The sequence below is a fragment of the Mauremys reevesii genome, linkage group 12 (assembly GCF_016161935.1).
Source record: "Mauremys reevesii isolate NIE-2019 linkage group 12, ASM1616193v1, whole genome shotgun sequence".
Taxonomy (NCBI): Eukaryota; Metazoa; Chordata; order Testudines; family Geoemydidae; genus Mauremys; species Mauremys reevesii.
The window spans coordinates 32,435,366-32,459,012 of NC_052634.1; the positions used below are offsets into that span (position 1 = coordinate 32,435,366).

The 23,647-nt window shown below is 52.5% G+C and overlaps 1 protein-coding gene and 1 pseudogene across 1 annotated transcript in view; one reads left to right on the plus strand and one right to left on the minus strand.

Annotated features, from left to right (window-relative positions):
* LOC120375892 (zinc finger protein 3-like) overlaps positions 1 to 21,303 on the minus strand; it is a gene marked incomplete at its 3' end in the record, with an annotated part of 35,560 nt that extends 14,257 nt beyond the window's left edge. Inside the window, exon 1 of the mRNA XM_039496910.1 lies at positions 20,950 to 21,303. Within this exon, the coding sequence (XP_039352844.1) occupies positions 20,950 to 21,303 (354 nt within the window). The remainder of the gene's footprint in view (positions 1 to 20,949) is intronic.
* Positions 1 to 23,647, plus strand: part of LOC120375680 — a 1,085,709-nt pseudogene that overhangs the window by 636,637 nt on the left and 425,425 nt on the right.

Here is a 23,647-nt window from a genome sequence, read left to right on the forward strand (position 1 = left end):
CAGGAGATGCTAGGCAAGCAGAGTGAGGGGTCCCACTGTAAAGCATCAGGGGGTCCCAGACAAATGGCATGGCAGATCCTGCTGGGCGGGGGGGGGGGGGGGGCGGGTTGCTCCTAGGCAGACAGTGAGGGACTGAGTTCCCAGTGGAGGGTTCCCTTGGGGGCGGGGGGTGTCCCTGGCTGCTGGGGGCTCTTGGTGGGGGAAACACTCTGGGATTCCCAACCTGGCAGCCATGGTCTGGTGGGGATTCCCTGCCCGGTGGGGCTTTGAGGGGTATCTGGGGCCCCTGGCCAGGGACTCAGGGGGGCTGCATCCCAGATGGGACCCTGTTTGGGGTCTGGCTGGAGCCCCTGGCTGGGGGCTCTGGGAACTGCTGCTAACCATGATCCTTCTCTCTGATCAACTTGTGCCAGAGTCCTGGCTCCAGACACTGCCGGGCATTCCCTAGTCACATGCCCCATCACTGTGATAACTTTCTGTCCACTTATCAGACACTGTTAGTGTGAAATCACAGATTTTGCTTTTCTCCTCTTTTGAAAACTGCAGGAACTTCAGTTCCATTTGGAAAATTGGTGCCCCCAGTCCTTGTCCTAGATCTGGGGGGTGAGGGAGTTGGGAAGGGGGCTAGAAATGCCACACAATGGTCTCTTCCACAGCGTTCTGGACTCATTCTTTCTGAAATCTGGTTTCATTGAGGCCATTGTTAATCCAGCATCACTGCATGGAAAGACAAGGAGTGACTCCGGATGGACAGTGGGGCAAATGAGATCAGCAGTTCTCCCTGTGAGGAGGGGCTCTCATTAGCTGCCCTCCCCAGAGAGTTAAAGGAGGGAAGCTGCTCAAACGCTCTGTCCCTCTCTACTCAGGATATTGGGGTTCAGCTTCCTGGGTCGGATGCTGCAGCCTCCATTGTGATCTGGGAGACCAGATTAGCAGCTGCTGCTCCCCCAGTGGGGGTTCTGTGCTGGGAAGTGACCTTAATTAAAGCTTCTCTGCCTGGCTCAGGGGATGACTTTCTGCAGCTGGTCCTAGCCCCCTAGAGTAGCCCTGTTAGTACTAAGTTCTGAGCCAGACATTCCAAGTAACTGAAGGAAACGAAGGGAAAATGCTGGGGTCTGGCCTTAAAATGAGACTACACAAATAGCGCGCCCCCCCCCAGTAATTTCTCCTCCCATTAGCAATTGCAGGAGCAAATCCAGCCATGGGGGAGCAAACTACCCAGGAATGTGACTTTCCTACCAGACGGGCAGGGAGAGGGGACAGGGAAAAGGAGAGAGAAGGGGAAAAAGAGAGAAAGTGGCCATGGGAGCGAAGGAGTTTTGAGAGAGATTTCCAGATCTGTTATCTGCCCAGGCAGGTGTATTACTGCACCCTGGATACAGTCACTTTCCTGTGGAAAAGATGAGGATCAGACAGAGGAAAATCCAGTTCCTGACTCCATATCCCTCCTGCTGGGGTGTGGCTGCCATGGGGTCAGTGTCCGAGGGAATCCCCCACAGTGACTCCTTGGGTTCTGCTCTTTTCTAGCCTTTTGTTCAGAGACTTTGTTATGGGATGGGGGGAGGGAGAAGGGAGGTTAAAAATCTCTCTCTGGGTTTAGCCTGACAGGAGGGGCCAGGTCTACACTGTAATAAAGAGATTGAGCATTTCCCAGGATGGCAGAATCTAGGATGTCTGTCTGCCGGGAAAGGGCCTGGGGGAAATCATGGTGTGAAATTAACTAAAGCCTGTTCTGAAACACCCACAAATGCCCTTCTCACCCTCCCAGGCTGCAGAATGACGTCCGTGTTTCACTCCAGCTCATCCCATCCTGCCATGGGACAGGGGAGAGAAATGGCTGCAGAGGAGCCTGTTCAGGTAGGGATTATCGGGGGGCGGCTGGTGGGTTCCTGGAGGAGGAAGAGGGACAGCAAATACACCGGAGATGGGAAGGTTTGCACAGTCTGGTTTGGAGGTTGGAGCGGGGCAGGAAATGCACAGGGTGGGAAAGGGAGGAGGACAGAGTGTGGCAAACCTGCTGGGAGTTGTTTAATAAGGAGCCTAGATTCTAGGAACAGACCCATAAGGTTCGGAGGTGGAAATGCTCTAATTGGTTAAACAGAAAATAACCCACCTACACGGAGCTAGGAAAACTGACCAGACTCCCAGTGCTGGAGCCTGACCCGACTAACCAGCGGCTGCTGTGAGATATGAAGGGGGCACCCACCAGTCAGGCTTAGGGGAGATTCCCCTCCCATCATATTCAGCTCCTCACAATGGGGAGGGTGTTGGGCTTCCTACCAGGGAATTCTTCTTGGACCCGGCTAGGGGCTCCATCTCCTGTATCGGTCTGTGGCTAGTAGGTGTGTGATGGATCTGCTGGGAGAGAAAAGGGGCTCTCGCTTCATCCCCCTCACCCTGGTGTTTCCTGGATGCTCTGAGCAGGGTGGGGGTTGGACTCTGTTGACTGCAGTCCACCCAGAGCTTCCCTTTGATGGGCTCCTCTGCCCCACAAATAGTGGGGCTGTGAGTGGGGCAGCAGGTACTGAGTGTTGGACTCTTGTTGCTCTTTCAGAGGCCAGTGACTTATGAGGAGGTGGCTGTTATTTCACCAGGGAAGAGTGGGCTCTGCTGGACCCTGCTCAGAGAGCCCTCTGCAGAGACGTCATGCAGGAGAACTATGAGAACGTGACCTTGCTGGGTAAGGATTCCAATCTCCTCCCTTCTTGGTAGGGAAATTAAGAGATAAGGTTCATGCCAGCCCCACAATGCTACCTCTGCTCCGGCCTGTTTCAGCATCACCCCAATATGCCACAGAGGACCCTCCCTTCCCCCCCACTGCAGAACACTTTGGGAACAGAGCACAGGAGCAGTATTGCACAGTGTCAAATAGCTCGTGTTTGCTCAAGTGAAACTGGGGGTTAGGTCCGGCATAATGAACAGAAGGTTCCTACCCCTGCCCTTCTCTACAAACACTGAGCCTACTCCCCCCAAACCAGAATGTGCTTGGGGTGTGAGAGGCAGACTGCTGGAGTCAGGGCTGCTGGTCCAGGGTTACTTCTCACACAGACACTCAGGTATGGCTACACTTGCAGCTGTACAGCGCTGGGAGTTAAACCTGCCTTCGTACAGCTGAGTAGGGAAAGCGCTGCAGTCTGTCCACACGGACAGCTGACAGCGCACTGGTGTGGCCACATTTGCAGCGGCATTGGGAGCGGTGCATTATGGGCAGCTATCCCAGCATTCAAGTGGTGCAATGTGCTTTTCAAAAGGGGGGTGGGTGGAGTGTGAGAGGGAGCGTGGTGGGAGAGAGAGTGGGGTTTTGGACTGCTGAGAGTGTCAGCACCCTGCCTTGCAAGTTCCGACCCCCTCCCTCCTCCACCCCTCTCTCACTGAAAGCAAACAGCAGCTGTTTGTTTTTTTCCTCACAGACCAGATAAGCAGCTTCCTCCAACCCCTTCCCTCCTCCCCCCGCTGCCTCTCTCTTCAAGCAAACATTAGCTGTGGGCGTTCCAAAGGGAGCCCCCCTGCCTCCCTCTACTCATTCACAGCAAACAGGAGCTGTGTTTGGTTTTTTGACAAGCAGCTCCCGGAGCCCAGAGTTCACAACAAAACAAAGAGAGGCATCACAACAAAACAAGGAGAGGAACCTTCACTTAAAAGGATTATGGGGAGTTTCTGGAGGTCAATCACTGCGTAATAAGGTTACTCCCTGTTTACACTGGAGCGGCAGCGTCTCAGCCACTCCGCAGCAGCTGTTATTCCTCTCGGGGAGGCGGAGTACCTGCAGCGCTGTAGCCACGGAGATGCAGCGCTGCATGTGCCTTGCCAGTGTGGACGGAGAGTGAGTTACAGCGCTGTGGGCGGCTTTATTGCACTATAACTCGCAAGTGTAGCCAAGGCCTGAGTGCCCGTTCTCAAGAAACTGACCAAACGCTTCACTGAGGCTACTTAGGATGAAACACATTGAGATACAAGTGCATGGCCAATATTCATAACTTCAAATACAAAAATGATACACACATACAGGCAGCATAATCATAACCAGCAAACTACAACCTTTCCGTAGGCACCCCACTGGGCCTCCCCTGTACAAGACCTGGTGCAGCCATAGGCCCCTAGTTGCAGCGGTGATCTATACGGTCACAGTTCATGTCAGTAACATCACAGTGGGCACGTCCGAGGGGGCTGGTCTGGAAGCGGGAGGGGGTAGGAAAGCCACAAGGTGGAGGAAGGGAGGGGGACAGGGTGTGATAAATCTGCCGAGATTTGTTTACTGTGGTGCCTAGATCCCAGCACCAGCCCCCTATGGTTTGTGGGTGGGAATTCCCTAATTAGTCACCCAGGAAACAACCCCCCCCCCCCCCCCCCCGGTATGGTGCTAGGGAAACTTACCAGACTTTAGTACTGGAGCCTGAACCTACTAGCCAGAGGCAGCGGTGAGATCTAAAGGGGCACCCACCAGTGAGGCCCAGGGGAGACACGTCATCCCCTCCCATCCGGCTGCTGGCAATGAGGAGGGTGTTGCCATTCACACCAGGGAGCTGTCCCTGGCCCCTGCTGCGGGCTCCATCTCCTGTCCCAGCCTCTGGCTAGTAGGTGAGTGAGGAATGGGAAGACTCCTGCCCCCTCTCTCTGCTGGGAGGAGTGGGGGTGCTCTTTGTCTCCCCTCCCCTTGATGCTTCCTGTCTGCTGTCCTGTGATGGGGGTGTGGGTGGAACTATGCTGCCTGCCTGCCTCCTCCAGCTTCCAAGTGATTGGCCCCTCCCCTGTGAGCAGTGGGGTTGTCAGTAGGCAGCAGGTACTGAGTGAGGGGCTCTTGCTCTTTCAGGGGCCAATGGCCTGCGAGGAGGGGGCTGTGTATTTCACCAGGGAAGAGTGGGCTCTGCTGGACCCCGCTCAGAGAGCCCTCCACAGAGACGTCGTGCAGGAGAACTATGAGAACGTGACCTCGCTGGGTAAGGATTCCCATCCCCTCAGTTATTAGAAGGGGAAAGAAGAGTTGAGGTTCACAAGACCCCACAATGCGACCTCTACTCTGCCCTGTTTCAGCAACACTCCAACAGGCCAATGACACATACTGGCTCTTTGCCCCGCCCGCCACACAACACTTTGGGGCAGAGCTCAGGAGCAGGATAACACAAAGCCCAACGCCTTCTCTTTGCTAAGGCAAAACTTGGTTAGGTCCAGTGCAGGGAACAGAAGCTACTTACGCTTGGCCTGCACTCAAACACTGAGTCTGCTGCTCACTATCCATCTCAGACTTTCCTAATGTCACCACCCCTCTACGCTCGCACTCAGGATTCCTTCACTTACCCCCATTGAGCATTGGAGGCCATTAGCACACATGCCACCAGAATGCTGACAACCCTCGTGACAAGAACACACTTTGTGCACCTTCATTGACACAACCTACAACACTCAGCACTGACGTGAGGAATACCTGTTCCTTGAAGATTCACACGCACCTCTCTTCTTCTCACAGTCCCGGCTCTGCCAAGCTGCTCCAACTGTTCCCTCCGCTGTTCATGTAAAGCTACAGCTGACACAACACAAATAATGGCATGTTCTTAGTCTTCCTTCTATTGATCATTGATCAGTACATTTTAAGGTCAGGAGATACTATTAGGTCATCTAGTCCGACCTTCCATATAGTAGGAGCCATACACTTTCATCCAGTTACCATTGTAGTGAGCTGAATAGCTTGTGTTTTGATGAAAATATCTTCCAGGAAGGCATCCAGTGCTGAGTTGCAGACTTCAAGAGATGCAAGTGCCAAATTTTCCCTGGTTGGTTGGTAAACCGTTGCTCCACCCTTACTGACCTATTCCCAGTGACATTTGCTAGCCCCAAGGTTAGGGAGTAAGCTTCCTTTTGCAGGTGTGGTGGGTAGATCTTCATTTCCTGGTTCTCAGATGTTTAACTTTCGCCACTCTCCACATACTGGAAGGGCAGAGGCAGCACTAGGCAACCTTAACTGTGCTTTAATGTAGTTTATAGAATCATAGAACTGGAAGGGACCTAGAGAGGTCACCTAGTCCAGTCCCCTGCACTCATGGCAGGACTAAGTATTATCTAGACCAGGGGTGGCCAACCTGTGGCTCCGGAGCCACATGCGGCTCTTCAGAAGTTACTATGTGGCTCCTTGTCTTGACATCGACTCTGGGGCTGGAGCTACAGGTGCCAACTTTCCAATGTGCTGGGGGTTGCTCACTGCTCAGCCCCTGGCTCTGCTACAGGCCCTGCACCCACTCCACTCCTTCCTGCCCCCTCCCCTGAGCCTGCCATGCCCTTTCTCCTCCTCCTGCCCCCCAGAGCCTCCTGCATGCCACAAAAAAAGCTGATTGGGAGGTGTGGGGAGGGAGGGGGAGGCACTGATCCGTTGGTGGGAGGTGCTGGGAGCTTGGGGGAGGAAGCTTATGGGGGTGCTGCTGATGTATTGCTGTGGCTCTTTGGCAATGTACATTGGTAAATTCTGGCTCCTTCTCAGGTTGGTTTAACTGCAATGAATTGACAGCCCTACTTCCTATTCATTCTGACTAACTCCTGGCAGTAGCTCCCTCCCTGCACTTCGTTCTGCCTGAGTATTTGGGTGGCAACTGGCTGAAGAATTCATCTCTTCCTCTCTCCCCTTTGGGGAAGAGTTTGGGGAACTTCAGTCCCTGATTTTTTTTCATCTCCAGCTGTTCTTCCAGTTTGTTTTCCCCTTTTCTATTCCTGTTTGTGATGGTTTTTCTTTCTGTGTCCCAGCAGGTGCTGGGCTGGTGAGTGAGACCATGGAACAGAATTCTCAACAGGAAGATGATGAGGAAGTGGAACCACATGGCACACTATTGCAAAGATGCAAAGGGAGTGTGTCCAGGAGTTGTGATCAGGGAAAAGCCTGTGAGAGTCAGCACATTCCAGAGAGGTGGCAGGGAAACCAGGCAATGCAGAAGGTTGGTTATTCTGTTTATTATCGGAGAACTCACAGACTTCTCAAGGAAACCACGGCCCAGCAGAGAATCCCCAGGGGAGAGAGAAATAACACGTGTGTTGAGTGTGGGGCCTGGTCTACCCTACGAGTTTATATCGAATTTAGCAGCGTTAAATCGCATTAACCCTGCACCCGTCCACACAACGAAGCCCTTTGTATCGATATAAAGGGCTCTTAATATCGATATCTGTACTCCTCCCCGACGAGGGGAGTAGCGCTGAAATCGGTATTGCCATTTCGAATTAGGGTTAGTGTGGCTGCAATTCGACGGTATTGGCCTTCGGGCGCTATCCTACAGTGCACCATTGTGACCGCTCTGGACAGCAATCTGAACTCGGATGCACTGGCCCGGTTGACAGGAAAAGCCCCGTGACCTTTTGAATTTAATTTCCTGCCCAGCATGTGGAACGCCGGTCAGCACAGGTGACCATGCAGTCCCAGAATCCAAAAAGAGCTCCAGCATGGACCGTACGGGAGATACTGAAGCTGATCTCTGTATGGGGCGATGAATCTGTTCTATCAGAACTCCGTTCCAAAAGACAAAATGCCAAAGCATTTGAAAAAATCTCCAAAGCTATGATAGACAGAGGCCACAATAGAGACTGAACACAGTGCTGCGTGAAACTTAAGGAACTGAGACGAGCGTAACGGAAAGACAAAGAATCAAATGGCCGCCCATGGAGGGAGGGAGGGGGGACTGAGGATTCGAGCTATCCCACAGTTCCCGCACTCTCCAAAAACTATTTGCATTCTTGGCTGAGCTCCCGAAGCCTGAAGGGTCAAAAACTTTGTCATGCGTGGTTCAGGGTATATGTCGTCAGCCTCTCCCCTTCCGTGAAAGAAAAGAGAGGCAAATCGTTTCTCACCTTTTTTCAATGTCACCGGATGCTGCTGGCAGACGCGGTGCTGCAGCGCTACACAGCAGCATCCCCTTCCCTTCCCCGATGGCAGACAGTGCAATATGACTGGTATCCATCATCATCATCCTGTGAGTGCTCCTGGCTGGCCTCGCTGAGGTTGGCCGGGGGCGCCTGGGCAAAAATGGGAATGACTTCCGGTCATTCCGTTCTTTAAGCTTTGTCTAATGGAGATTCAGTCCTGCCTGGAATATCATAGCAGCTGGAGGCTGCCTTTCCCCCCACACTTTTATCTCTGCCTTTATATCAGGATAGTGAACTCAAGCTAGCTAACTCCATGGCAAATCCTGGTGCATTCAAGATCCAGGTACATTTAACCTTCATGTACCTAGTTAAAGTCACTCCTGGTTCACCCTCCCTGGAGCTGATGGACATTCCTATTGGAGGGACACCCACCTCCATGACATAGCACAAAGGAGGTGATGAAAAAGAGTGTGGGACTCATCCCAAGGAAAGGTGAGCTGCAAAAGTGAAAAGCAAACAACTCAGGTGAGGGAGTTGAGACATCACAGTGACAAATGGTGCCTCAAAGTTCAGTATGTGGGAATTAGCAAAAGGAAAACAAAATCTAGACAAGGTTTTTATGGTCTTTAACTCCCTTGCAGCTTCTCGGATGACAAATAAGGGCTGAGCTCTTACAGAACTGTTTCCCACACCCGGAGCATCCATAGGGTTTCTCCCTTGTGTGAATCCTCTGATGATTACTAAGGATTGAGAGCCGAGCAAAGGTTTTTCCGCATTCACAGCATTCATCGGGTCGCTCCCTGTGTTGATTCTCTGATGTCTAATAAGGTTTGAGCGCCTACTGAACTACAGCTAGGGGTGACCATGGGGTCTGAGCTGGGGCAGCAGCAGCAAGGGGGCAATGTGGGGGACTTGTCACTTGGGAAAAATGAAAGTGCAAAATCTCTCTGTGCTGCAGCAAAAGCCTCTCGTTTATCCCTTAAACCCCCTGCATGTAACTCTCCACCCCTACCCTGGCGCTCAGAAACCCGCTCACTCCTGTGCACATTTTTAATTTTTCTTGGCTTTCTACAAACATTTTCCCCATCAAAATGAACAAAGACATTTAAAATGAGAAAACAAAACCAAAGAAACCCCCACCAGTCTCCCCACCGCACATGGCTTGGGTCTGAATTTTTTTTCTGAAATTTTAAGGCAATAAAACTGACTTCTATTGGCCAGATAACAAATGTCATTCTCCCATGCTGCACCTAAGCCTTGTCTACAGAGGTGCAAAGCCGCTTTCGGCGATGGAACTCCTCAGTTTCAGCGACATGATAAAACCACTTTGATGGGAGTTGTAAGGGTTTTTATGCAAAAGTTTTGTCACCAAAGTGCTAGTGTAGACACTGTGCTTTATTTTAGTGCTCTGGTTGGCCTCTGGGAGGCGTCTCTCAATGCCTGTCCTGACCCCTGTAGTTAGCAGTTTCAACTCCGCTGCCCTGCAGCCGGGTAAACACCTTCCGCCCCTCCCCCTTTAAAGGTCCAGGAATTTTTGAAATTCCCCTTCCTGTTTGCTCAGCATGGAGTAGTCTCATCCCATCTTCCCAGCTGACCATTGGGGCTCCACACAGCAAACGCTGTCCTGCTTGGAGCACTGCAGAACTGCTTGATCTGATCAGTATCAGTTGCTCTGACTCCCCCCTGCACCCAGCCACTGGCTCGCAGAACCACCCCAAATCCTCCAGCAGCCACCCTGGCAAGGCCTGGCCTAGCAGGCTGGGCAGTGGGTGTCCAGCTCCCCCCAGCTTCCTCCACCAGGGACCCACAGCCTCTGAGGTTGCAGGAGGCACCCCTGGCCCTGGGGCGGACACGCCTGGAATTGCTAGGACCCTCTATGCCCAGCTGCTGGCCCATAGAGCCACCCCAAATCCTCTAACAGTCCCCCAGGTGAGGCCTGGCCTGGCAGGCCTGGATAGCAGGTGTGCAGCCTCCTCCATGGGGGGCCCACAACCCCCAAAACTGCAGGACTGGGGTTGACCTGGTGGCTGAATGGGGACTTAGAAAAATTTCTTGCGCGACAATCAGGGACTGGCCCCTCATGCCTAGCCGAGCCTGACAGGTGCCGTGTCCAGTGTGAGTGGTCATGAATTATTATAATCCTTACAAGATTCCCATGGAAGGTGGGGGGTATATAGTTTGAATAACAGATCGGTCAAGAGAAAGGAAAGTCTGCACATGAGGGACAGAACTTCATGCAACAGTGGTTTTATTTATTCTCTCCCATGCTAACAAAGGTATTAATAATATCTAGGGAATACAATAGAGCCCTTTGACTAAAAAGCCTGGCAGTTCTTCCTTGTTGGTATTCTGGCATGCCCAGGCTGAAAGGACTTTCGCATTGATCTTCAGCCATTTCCCTCTTGCTCCTAGAGGGAAACCATAGTACCGTATTGTCCCGAGTATAGGCCGCACTTTTTCCCCCTAATTTAAGTCTTTAAATTAGGGGTGCGGCCTATAATCGGGATCTTGAAAAGAAAAAATACTTCAAATCCCAGCCGCGGCTGGGAATCAGAGCGCTCTGGGCTGCCCGCCACAGCAGCGAGCCCAGAGCGCTTTAAATCCCAGCCGCGGCGGGGAATCAGAGCGCTCTGGGCTGCCCGCCACAGCGGCGAGCCCAGAGCCCTTTAAATCCCAGCCGCGGCGGGGAATCAGAGGGCTCTGGTCTGCCCGCCCGGCGGAGAGCCCAGAGCCCTTTAAATCCCAGCCGCGGCCGGGAATCAGAGCGCTCTGGGCTGCCCGCAGCAGCGGGGAGCCCAGAGCGCTTTCAATCCCAGCCGCGGCGGGGAATCAGAGGGCTCTGGTCTGCCCGCCCGGCGGAGAGCCCAGAGCCTTTTAAATCCCAGCCGCGGCCGGGAATCAGAGGGCTCTGGTCTGCCCGCCCGGCGGGGAGCCCAGAGCCCTTTAAATCCCAGCCGCGGCCGGGAATCAGAGCGCTCTGGGCTGCCCGCAGCAGCGGGGAGCCCAGAGCGCTTTCAATCCCAGCCGCGGCAGGGAATCAGAGGGCTCTGGTCTGCCCGCCCGGCGGAGAGCCCAGAGCCCTTTAAATCCCAGCCGCGGCCGGGAATCAGAGGGCTCTGGTCTGCCCGCCCGGCGGAGAGCCCAGAGCCCTTTAAATCCCAGCCGCGGCGGGGAATCAGAGGGCTCTGGTCTGCCCGCCCGGCGGAGAGCCCAGAGCCCTTTAAATCCCAGCCGCGGCCGGGAATCAGAGGGCTCTGGTCTGCCCGCCCGGCGGAGAGCCCAGAGCCCTTTAAATCCCAGCCGCGCGGGGAATCAGAGCGCTCTGGTCTGCCCGCCCGGCGGGGAGCCCAGAGCCCTTTAAATCCCAGCCGCGGCCGGGAATCAGAGGGCTCTGGTCTGCCCGCCCGGCGGGGAGCCCAGAGCCCTTTAAATCCCAGCCGCGGCCGGGAATCAGAGGGCTCTGGGCTGCCCCAGCCGTGTCCCTGCCTCCCCCGCCGCCCGGCTCCGACCCCGGCCGCTCCCCCGCCGCCCAGCCCCGGCCCGCGTACCGCCTCCGCCCGGCCCTGGCCTCGCCGCCCGGCTCCAGCCCTGGCCACGTCCCGCCGCCTGGCTCGGCCCCGCCCCGCGGCGTCCCGCCCCACCCCACCCCGGCCCCAGGCCCGTACCTGCCTCCGCCGGCCACGTCCCGCCTCCCTGCCGCCCGGCTCCACCCCGTCCGCGTCCCCTCCCCGCCGCCCGGCTCCAGCCCCGTGTACCTGCCTCCGCCGCCCGGCCTCAGGGCCGCCCCGAGGGGGTGGCAAAGGGGGCAATTTGCCCCCGGCCCCACGAGAGTTTTTCGGGGCCTCCGGAGCGGTGTCCTTCACTCGCTCTGGGGGGCCTGGAAAACTCTTGCGGGGCCGGGCGCAGGAGCTTCTTCTGCTCCGGGTCTTCGCCTGCGGGGGGGGTGTCCTTCCGCTCCAGGGTGGAAGGACCCCCCCACTGGCGAGTTACCTCCCAAGCGGGACCCGCTGCCGAAGTGCAGCCCGGTCTTCGGCGGTAGTTCGGCGGCGGGGGGCCCTTCCGTTCCAGGACCCGCCGCTGAAGTGCCCCGAAGACCCGTGGCGGGGCCTCCCGCCACCGAATTACCCCCGAAGACCGGGCTGCACTTCAGCAGCGGGTCCCGCGTTGGCGGTAAGTCAGCGGCGGGGGCGCCCCGCAGCGGGTCGTCGCCACACTTCGGCGGCAGGGCCCGGAATGGACGGGGCCCCCCCTGCCGAAGACCTCGGGCCCCCGGAATTCTCTGGGCGGCCCTGCCTGGCCTCGCGCTGCCCGGCGCCGGCCCTGGCCGCGCGTCCCCCCCGCCCGGCGCCGCATCGCCCGTCCCCAACCCCGCGGCCCCCGCCGCCCGGCTCCGGCCCCCCCTACCGTACCGGCCGCCCTACTCTGGCCGGCCCGCTACCTGGCTCTGGCCGTCTGGCTCCCGCCACCTCCTCCAGCTCTGGGCTCCGCGTGACTCCTGCTCCGGCCCAGCATCCCGGGCTCCTGGCTCCAGCCGCGGCCGGACTGTAGTGCCGCCAGCCACATCCAGGCAGCGCAGTAACGGGGCAGGAGGGGTGTTGGAGAGAGGGCAGGGAGTTCGGGTGGGAGGGTGGATAGGAGTTGGGGGGGTCAGAGGGCAGGGAACAGGGAGATTGAATAGGGGCAAGGGTCCTGGTGGGGCAGTTAGAAAGGATCAGGGGATGGATGGGGCGGTGGGAGGCAGTCAGGGGCAAGGGTTCCAGGGGCTGTCAGGGGCCCGAGAGGAGGGGTGGTTGGATGGGGCAGGGTCCCTGGGGTGGGGAGGTGTCAAGGAACGCGGGGGGTTGGATGGGGCAGGAGTTCGGGGGGGGCCATGATTCCTAACCCTAAGAACATTTGCTAATGTTGTTGATTGTTGTGCAGGGGAGAGGGTGAGAACTGTTCCCATCAGTCTCCTTGTTGTCCATTCCTTTTCCCTTCTTTATTTACAGTATAACTACAAAATAGTTTTCAATATTTCTGAGTATATAACATATGCCGTCAAAAGCAGGACTACCAAACGTGTTAAAAGTGTTAAAAATACTGGTACATGTCTTCCTATTCATTAAATAAAATACTGTTTTACTGTTCTACTAATGTGTGTATTTTCTTTGTTAAAAAAAGTTAAAAAATTATTTTTTTAAAAATAGCACCAAACTTTAAGGGTGCGGCTTATAATCAGGAGCGGCCTATACTCGGAACAATACGGTATTTGACTTCATTGGCCCCAGTCAGTTCTTTAATCTGATTTGTCATTGTTTTAAAATGCCTCACATTCTCAGCAGTGTGTAAGTGAGGTTCTTCATAAATCACCCATTTCAATTCACGGGCTTCCCGCTTCAGTGTATCACAGTTTATGTCTTCGTATGTAGGTACCCTGGACTGCAGGACATTGTCCTAAAATGTGAGCTAACGATTCGTAAGAGGCAGAGCAGTGCCTGCAATTCACAGTTTGATTATGCTTGCCACGTCCTAGGTATTCTATGGTGGGATGCATCTTTGATCTGAGTTTGAGGGCTGTCAGAAATTGATGTTCTGAGAACCCACAATGAAATTTCAACCAAGCATTGCTGATTGAATCATCATAAAAGTGTTCAACTCCACTGCCTTAGCATGGTAGATTTTTCCACTGGGATAATTCTGCATCTCTCCTGTGTGTGTGTGTGTGTGTGTGTGTGTGTGTGTGTGTGTGTGTGTGTATAAAAAATGTATTTTTAGGAGCCAGTTTCTCCCACTCGTTGAGAAGTTCCAAGACATGATGTGGTAGTCTGTAGTCAAAGACTGGGTGTGTTATCACAGTTATCTCTTCCTCATTCCTCACTGGCAGCCACCCAGATATTTTGAAATTCTTCTTCTATATTGCTTGCCAATGCAATACACTGAATTATTTTATCTTCCAAATATGCAATTCTGTGTAACCACCTTGCCTGAATAGAAGGGACGAAACAAGCGAGTTTCATCACTCCCAGTCCACCATCTCTGGATCTGGCATAAATGAAGCTATTACAGGTGTCTGTTGGTAGATGGAGCTACTGATTCACAGCATTCCTAATGTTGTCATCCAGGGAAGATAGTAAGGTCTTTTTACAATTGGTGTACTCAGCTAGATAAATGATCCTCGGTACTGTAAATGTGTTTAGCATAATCCATTTTTGTGAAGGCCTTAGTGGGACTTTATTAATTATTCTTTCAAGCCAAGTGTCAAGCTTTTCTGATGATGCCGGTTTGGAAAACCCAATCCATGGGTGAACCTTAAGTACCAGGTATTTCTCAAACTCACCCGGTATGATCATATTCAGCCCATCCTTGTTGATTTTCCAGGCTTCACAGTTATTGACAGTAAATGAGTCATCAGTTGGGCTCAGGAAGAATCCGTAGCATTTCTTAGCTTTGTCAAAGTTAGAATCAAGACTCACAATTTGTCAGACCACTCTGTTTTTATTAGCGCAGCGCTCCGCCAATAACACTTAGATAATGTGAGTGGCCATGCAAGACCCAAACAGTCTTATTTATACAGATGATAAAAGAGCGGGAATCAAACAAAGGGACAAAGAAAGAAAAACAGCAAAATTCACCTGGGGCATAGCATGCATATCCTACTTCCTTACTAACTCCTACGGATCTAAGGCTAATGCTTCACCAATTGCCCTTAAACAGTGCAATTGTTCTATGTTAATGTCTGTATTCCTGACACCTGGACTCCAGCATTCCAGCGATTTTCCTTAAAGGTACAGACAGCATTTCTTTAATCCTATCTATTTTTGTAATATAATTAATTCTACTTTCACAGCTTGCACTTTGAGACCAGACCAGACAGCCTGCAGAAGGCTTCTAGTATTTCGATGTTTGCATTCATACCTTCTCAAGTGTCACTTAGCATGACTACAACACTTGTCTTTGCAGAGGATCTAATCTTTTGTGTCCCATATGGGAATCCCAGACCAGCCTTCTCTAATGCTGAGATTAGAGGATCTAGTGCGAAATTGAATAGCAGTGGTGACATAGGGTCTCCTTGTTGTACGCCAGTTTTTATTTCAATGGCTGGGCTGAGCTCCTTCCCTACTTCCATGCGGGTATGGATGTTCTTATAGGAGTCACAAATTATGTCAACAATGTGCTGATCCAGGCCCCTTTCCCGTAGTACTCACATAATATGGTCGTGGGATACTGAGACACGTTTTGTCTATGAACACAACTCCTAGTGGCTTTTTGTTCTTTTTGGCTTGCTTTGTTATGGTATGGAGAATGTTGAGGTTCTCCGAGCAGCCTGGTGCAGCGATAAATCCTCTTTGATGTGCATTTAATGGGCATGCTTTTGTCAATCTGTTCATTAGTATTCTTGGCAAAAGCTGTAGCACTGTAGACCCATCCGATGGTAAGAGGCTTCCAATTTCCCAGATCTTTCAGCACCTCGGAGTCTTCTGTTTTCAGGATCAATAGGGAACGGCATTATTTTATACCATCAGGTATTAAACCTGTAATCAACTATGTCTTGAATAGTCCAACCAGCATGTGGCCTTCAAGGTCTAAGTCCCTCAAACTGACCTTGTCAGGTCCTGGAGCTGAGTTCCTGTTCATCTCTCATGTTCTTAATGATTTCTTTACACAAAATTAAGATGTTGAAAGCAGAGTTGTCGGCAGTAGCATGAGATCTGAACTGGCCTAGTCCTTCAAAGGGTGTTTGGGTCTCCCATTTGTCCTTATATACCTGGAGGACTTCTGCAAGCAGGATCAAGGATGATAGAGGCGAGCTTGCATCTGTCATTTTCAAATAGATATTGGTATCTTTTGTAGGTTCCTTTTTGTGCTGCTCCCCTTCTTTTTCATCCAAGCCTTTTTCTTTCCTCTCTTTTTGTTTGTGGCCATTTTGTTCCATCTATTCTTCGGCTCAGGTGCTTTTTGTTAGGAAGGAAGAGAGGATGTCAATGGAGGTGGATTCAACAAGGGATCTGAAATTGGAGTTTCCAGTCCCCCATGCGTTTATAACTTCCATATCAAACTTTATCTGACCTTGCAGTTTCTGGTCTGTGCCTTGGTTTATTAGGCTTTCATTTATTTTACGCATGTAGGTGTCCTTGAGCCCAGTGATGATATTGGGTTTGTCGGCCATAAAGCATGTTTTTGCTCCAGGTCCTGGGTCAGCTGTCCTCAGTTTGGTTTTTTTATGGAGGCCCAGGAATTGCCATTTTTCACTTATTTATTTATTTAGCAGTTTTGGTTTTAATGTGCTCTGCGATCACAATACTTATGCATCTTTTGCCCTAAAATGTTGTAAAAGTCAATGAGGAGTTGCTCTTCGTCAGCTGTCCAACAACTCTTGTGTTTTCTGCACTGTGAGTTCTGTTTAGGTTGACTGGCTTTGATACACTCTTCATTTCGTATTGCCGGAGGAGTTACTTTCTTATGTTGAGAGACACCAATTTTGGTGTCAAATCGCTTGGCACATACTTCACAAGCCCAGTCACCTGCTGCTCTTCTGCTGTTCTCCCTTTACATTTAGCAATGTGAGACTGTGGACCTTTTGGGTCACTTTTTTTACACAAGGAGCATTGGAATTCCACATCTTTCCCACCATGATTACGCTTAAGGTGGATGCTTGGAGCATTCGATTTGCCAACATGATCTCCACAGAAAGGACATGCTGGATTATCATTAGGCAGCTGTATTAGAATCTTTCCCTGTACTCCATTTACACCTGTTCCTTCTGTCACCTCAACAGTGGAAGTGTTGTGGTTGATATGATCATTGAGGTTATCTTTAATTCCGTTTGTCCCTGCTTTGGAGCCTTCAGCACCAACTTCCTCTTCATAAGCGGTGTTCGTAGAGAGGCCAAGATCTGACAGTCTGTTAGGTTTTAAAGTCTCCTTGGATGCTGTGTTTGACTTCTGTAGTGAGAATTGGGCGGATCCTCTGTGTCTTTCCTTTTTTCCATGCCACAGTTTGGCACTTAGTAGCATTGTCCTTGGTATTATCTTGCCAGATACCTGATGTGGGATCTACCTCCATTTATGGCCTTGATTCTGTGTGTGGCATATCACTGGGGTATCCACTTCCCCGGGCACACACTTGGGGTAGTGGCAAGCTATATTGTGGAATTGAGAGGATTTACCACCCTTTTACAGACCACTGAATGGCCTTACTTTTGTGTACCACGTTAATATGCTTAGCCTACTTTCCAAACGTAGCTAAAATCTGTGGAAAATGGGAAAACTAAAACAATCAATGGGATATTCTAAATAAAAAACTCTTTCCATGAACTACTATTTGGTAATGCATTTAAATCCTTAAAACCAGGCTTAAAATTGTCCACATCTAAAGTATTAAAAGCATCATTGGTAAAAACCATAGGTAAAAATGCTAAATCACTTTCAGCCTGGTCCTCACCTAGCGATTCAATTTCATCGACTCCCATTACGTCTTCGACAGGGAGGTCACCTCTCTCAAGCTTGTGATAAATCCACTCACTAAAAATATTTTGTCCATAGGTCCAGCGACCTGAATCACTCCCCTACTATATTTTACACTGCCAGCCGGGGCATCAAAGCCGGCAGTGGGGGGGTTTACCTGGTCCAGCGCCAATCCGGTATGTAAATTACTTTTTTTTATCCATAACTAAAAGATATAACCCTTCAGAGGGGGATGCTATCCCTTACCGGGGGAGAATAACCCTTACCAGGGGGATTCAACCTGTATGTGGAGGAGGCTACCCTTGCCAGGGGGAAAATACCCTTACGAGGGGAGCAGATTTTCTTGGGGCTGGGGATTTGTGCTCTGCAATCCGCCTGGCTAGCCAAGATGGTTAACGACTCTCACCACAAGGAGGTGGCAGTAGGACTTACCATCCAGAGGCTTTCCTCACTGAGGGGTCCCAGCCAGCATAATGCTAAGTGCTAACGGGAGTGCGGAAGGGGGCTCGGATCTTGGCAGAGATTGCCCCATCGGCCCCTTATCCACTTCTCCGGATTCTCAATCCACCACAACCCTCAGGTATTCATAAGTGTCCGGGCTCGACATCTGGGAGGGTCCAGAGACGCATGGATAGTCACTGAGAGAGTCATAGTCATAGTTACTCCCACCATTTACCTTCACTGATGAGGCATTTGGCTATTTCTGTACAGGCGCGACTACCTGCCCTTTCCTGGTTACTATAAGCGGCCAGTCCGCATTCGCATCCACATCCAGTAGTTTAAAAAATCAACTAATAATTTAAAATAGAATTTAATCCATTTATTAAATATTTATTCTATGCATTTAAAACCATTCTATAAAAGGACCGATAGTAAATAGCAATGGAGATAAAGGTACTAAAACCTATAATCCAAAGTTTAAAACGTGGAAACAGAATAGCTAAAATTTAGTTTTAGTAAGATACACGGAATGGGAACTCCGGGATCTTTACCGGTCACTGAACAGAGCCATCATGTCGACTGTGGAATATAAAACAAGTCTACGGATACTGTCTTTACAATCTTTACCTCTATCAGTTCTCAAGATTTGTAGCGAATCATTGTTTCCTTCGCTCCACTGGCCACACGCTCCAAGTATGAAGCCAAAGAAGTGGATATTTTGACCTCTTGTTAAATTTTTGATCTTTTCCTCTAACTCGAGGTAATAAGTCACCTTCTCTCTATGGGCTAGTTCCAAACTTCCAGCATTGTCCTCCCACCGCACTGTGACATTGACTATATCCCCTTTTGTAAATATACTGTCCGGTTTTCTCAACTCTCCCTTACTGTTTCTTAAATGGGGTTCTACTATTGCCTTCCACCCTAGTTTGACTCCCTTATCTATAGCTGCAGATACTACTCGATTATGTCTTTTGATCCTTGCATTCTTAGGTGTATAGCATTGATCAGAAATGTGGGGTATAGTCTCCCGCACCTTACGACACCACCTACCAAAAGTATTTACTCCCCCTCTTCCTCTTGCTAGCGTCTCCCTAGTAGGGTAAATATTTGCTCTAAGTTATAATGCTGTGATATATGCAGAAGACTTAATTTTACTAGAATTTTTAAATATGTTGCTCCCCACAAAGCCAGGCAGGACTCTGGGGAGCCTCCTCTCCCTTGGAGCAGACTATCTTTAGGGCAGGAAGCTCACATGTAGAATTCAGCATGTGCCCCTCCGTTTGCTTCCCACAGCGAGTCCACCCAGTCGGGGTCCTGGTGAAGCCAGAGGGTCCTGCACCCCCACCTTGCAATCAGACGTGATTCTCAGCCAGCCAGTAAAACAGAGGTTTATTAGATGACAGGAACACAGTCCAAAACAGGTCTTGTCAGTACAGACAACAGGGCCCCCCTTACTTAGGTCCATCAGGGGCCCCAGGGAGGCCACCGCCCCGCTGGGAGGCCCGAACCTCCTCAGGGCTCCCCTCCATTTCCCAGCCAGCTTCCAAAAAACTACCAAACCCCCTCCAGCCCCTCCTCTCTGGGCTGAGTCTCTTTCCCGGGCCAGGAGGTCACCTGATCTCTTTGTTCTCCCACACCTTTAGCATCCCCTTGCAGGGGGAAGGGCCTGGCTATTAGTTGACAGGCGACAGAGGGTCGGCCAGAGCTGAGGCCCCCCCACAGTATTCAGAGGGAACATTAAAACCAGTCCCACTGAGTCACCTACTCCCTGGCACCTCATCTCCGACTATCTCAAAAATTCCTCCTCTCTCTGTTTCCTGGGATGAGGTATTGCTGCACTAAACAACACTATCTTATCAATAAGATTTTCTCCCGCATATAGATAAGACAAATCAATCCATGTATCTCTAGAGACAATATGTCTCCTCCATTTTCGCAATAACATATTAGGGATTTGTATACTAAATTTTGTGAGAGCTAAACCTCCATCTCTCCCCCTAGAATAAAATAACCCATCAGTAGTACATAGATGTAGGTGTAAAATATCTTTAACTAACTAAAATGTCCAAATAGTCTAAAAGATTAAAAGGGGGTTCTATTAAAAGCAGATTATAAAATAGCCTTGGTAAAGTGAATGTTTGTAAAATCAATAGTTTCTGCGCTGGTTTCAAAGGGGCCTTAATCAAACTCTCGCTCCAATCTTTCAGTTTCTCCTTAAGTAATAGTCCTCCTACCCCTATCCAGGGATCTATTCTTGCACCTAAATATTTTTCAAAATCCCCTGGTTGGATGTATTCAGTTTCTTCAGTCCCTATCTTCCAATTATCTTTAGGATTTACTACATAAGTTGTATACTTAGTTAAAATGTGAAAACCTTTTGTTTTCTTCACATTCGTATGAAGATTAGTAGTAGTACAAAAACCCTCTAAAATACCCAGATTTTTTATCATCCCTTGATATGAGCTACTTAAAATTGCCACGTCATCAGCAAAAGCCAATGACGTGACACTATTACCCTGAACATAAAAACCACTCCCTTCTAGTTCTAATCTAGTTAAAAGGGGATCTATAGCGATATTAAATAAAATAGGAGACAAGGGGCCACCCTGTTTGACCCGACTCCTAATTAAAATAGACTCGGTATATTTGTCACCCACCCACAGCTTCGTGGTACAATTGTCATATAAGTCCCTTATAATTCCAATAAAATGTTCATCTAGACCAAATCTTCTAAGGCCAGCTATTCTATGTCCATTCCCCACAGAGTCAAACGCTTTAGCCAAATCTACAAATACTATTGCTATTTCATCCCTGTAACGCGGCCTGGGTGCGGTTTGTCCCTCAGCGGGGCGGTGGGGTGTCCCATGGCCTCACTACTAATAGCCTGAAACTCGGTCCTCGGTCAGGGCGGGGCAACAGGCCCGGAATCGATATGCTCAGGCCCTCAGGCAGGGCTGAGCAGCAACAGTTTTAAGCCCAAGAAGCCCAGGCTCCTGGGCCTGAGTGTCGGGGTGAGGGGGAGACTGCAACCCGCAAGTGGGGTGGCAGGGGGGACGCAGGCCCACCCACTCCTCTGCGTCCCAGCCGGGGCCCTAACAGCAGCAGGCCGCCTGCTGCTGTGTCAGTGGGGATCCTGGCCGCAACACACTGACATTGGTTCTGGCAGTGCTGCACCCAGACTGGGGTCGGCTGCCCCCGGGCTACTTCCACTCTCCTCCTCACTGAGTACCTGAGTCGTCGTGGGGTCAGCGCAGTGGTCAACCACCATCGGCTCCTCGGGGTAAGTGTTCGAGGGTAGGTCCAGCGGGTCCTCGGAGTAGCTGGTGAGAGGCAGGCTCGGCTCCTCCGCGGGGCAGCCGGTATGGGGTGATCCCGGCCAGTCTTCCTTGGGGTAGCGAGCGCGGGGCAGGCTCGGCTGGTCGTCCTCCGGGTAGCGAGCGCGGGGCAGGCTCGGCCGGTCGTCCTCCGGGTAGCGAGCGCGGGGCAGGCTCGGCCGGTCGTCCTCCGGGTAGCGAGCGCGGGGCAGGCTCGGCCGGTCGTCCTCCGGGTAGCGAGTGCGGGGCAGGCTCGGCTGGGCAGGCATTCGCCCCGGCGGGCTGCAGTTGCAGACGTCTGGTCCCTGCGGTGGCTGGGCCCCTACTGAGTTCTGCAGGCCAGCTTTTATACTTCTGGGTCTGCACTGTGACCTCTGAGGGGTGGGCACAGGACCCGGTGGCTCCGCCCATAGCAGGGTTGGGGAAGGTTTGTCCCTCAGCGGGGCGGTGGGGTGTCCCATGGCCTCGCTACACCCCCCCCCAAGACTGGCTCCCATCCGTCGGGGTCAGCCCCCTCCGCTTCCCCCAGGTGGGACAAGAAGTCCGCATTAACATGGTCCTTACCGGCCCTGTGGCGGACGGTAAAAGCATACGGTTGTAGCGTCAGGTACCAGCGCGTAAGCCGCATGTTGTTGTTCTTCATTTGCGCCAGCCAGTGCTGCGCAGCGTGGCGTGGTCGGTGACAAGTAGGAAGGGGGCCCCCAGGAGGTAATATCATACGGCATTGCAGGCCCACTTCACAGCCGAGGCCTCCTTCTCAATCACGGCGTAGTGCTGTTCTCACGGAAATACTTTGCGGCTAAGATATATAACGGGATGTTCCTCCCCATCCTCTTCCTGGGACAGGACCACTCCCAGGCCCACCTCGGAGGCGTCCGTTTGGAGGATGAACCCTCGGGAAAAGTCTGGGCTGTATAAGACGGGTTCGTGGCAGAGGCAATCTTTGAGGGCCTAGAAGGCATGGTCACATTTGGAGGTCCACTCCACGCGCCGGAGACAGTCCTTAGTCAGGAGTCCCGTTAATGGGGCCGCGACGGAGGCGAATTCGGGGATGAACCTCCGGTAGTAGCCTGCCAGGCCTAGGAACTGGCGCACCTGATGCTTTGTAGTGGGCGGTGGACATGCGGCGAGGGCTTTGACCTTCCCCATGAGCGGTTTCACCTGTCCGTTTCCAATAGTGTACCCCAGGTAGGTCATCTCCTGCCACCAAATACGGCACTTCTTCGGATTGGCGGTCGGCCCCGCAGCTCGTAGGGACCGCAGGACGGCCGCTACTTGCTCCACGTGGTTCTCCCAGCGGTCGCTGGAAATGACAGCATCGTCCAGGTATGTGGCTGCATACTCTTGATGAGGATGAAGGAGGTGATCCATGAGCCGCTGGAACATTGCAGGGGCCCCATGGAGACCAAAGGGCATCCGAGTGAATTGGTAGAGGCCCAAGGCGGTGGCAAAGGCGGTCTTCTCCCGCAACGCGGGCTCAAGGGGGGTTTGCCAGTATCCTTTGCTTAAGTTGAGGGTCGTAAGGAAGCGGGCCTTGCCCAAACGATCCAGCAGCTCGTTTATGCGTGGCATCGGGTACGCGTTGAACTTGGAAATCAAATTGACGCAGCGGAAGTCGATGCAGAAGTGCTGGATGCCATCCGGTTTGGGAACCGGGACTACGGGGCTACACCACTCACTCTGTGATGGTTTGGTTTGATAACGCCCAGTTCTAGCATGGCCTGAACTTCCTCCTTGATGACCTGCCTTATCCGATAAGGTAAGGGCCTGGTTGCCTCCCAGATCACCACTCCCGACTCGGTCTGGATGGTATGGTACTCGAGGGTCGTGTAGCCTGGCTGGGCGGTGAAGGTCTTACGGAATGCGTGCAGGAGACATCCAGTCTGTTTCCGTTGCTCGTCCGTGAGCGACTCCCCAAGCTAAGGGGTCTTGGGGTCCTAATTCCGGCTCTGGCGGGCAGAGATTGATTAGGAGGCCTTCTTGTTCCTGCCAGGGTTTCAAGAGGTTAATATGGTACTTAGACATGCATGGCTTAATCTTTGAGACAAGCATATACTACTGGCAGGATCAACGAGGTAGCTGCACTCCGGGGAACGGAAGACGCGGAACCCCCCCCCCGTGGGGTGTGGGACGGGCACCCCCGCACCCAGCGGGCCCCCACCGGCATTCCCCCCGGGAGGGGAAGGAGCGGGGCCTGCGACGCAGCTAGTATAGAGTGTGTGGTGGGACCGACGGGCATGGCGATCCCCCAAAATTGGACCCAGGCTGCCCGATGGACGTCGGGCGGGGACGGAAGGGCGGAGGGCCCTCAGGTCCTTGACGAGCCTTCCCCGGCTCCCTGGGCGGGGCGGGGAGAGCGGGAGGGAAAATCGCCACGGGCAGAGCGCTCCGGGAGCCGCCGAGGAATGACGGCGGAAGAGACGGGGTGAGCCTCCGAAGAGAGCACCCCGTCCCCCCGCTTTCCCAGGCAGCCTGGGTGACACAACGCGGGACGAAAGCCAACCCGCGGGGAGGAGAGCTCGAGACAGGGCGAGTCGGGGGGGCCGTCGAGACGACCCCCTCTCCCGGCACCTCCCTCCGATCTCTCCCTCTCCCCGCATTCCACGGTGCTCG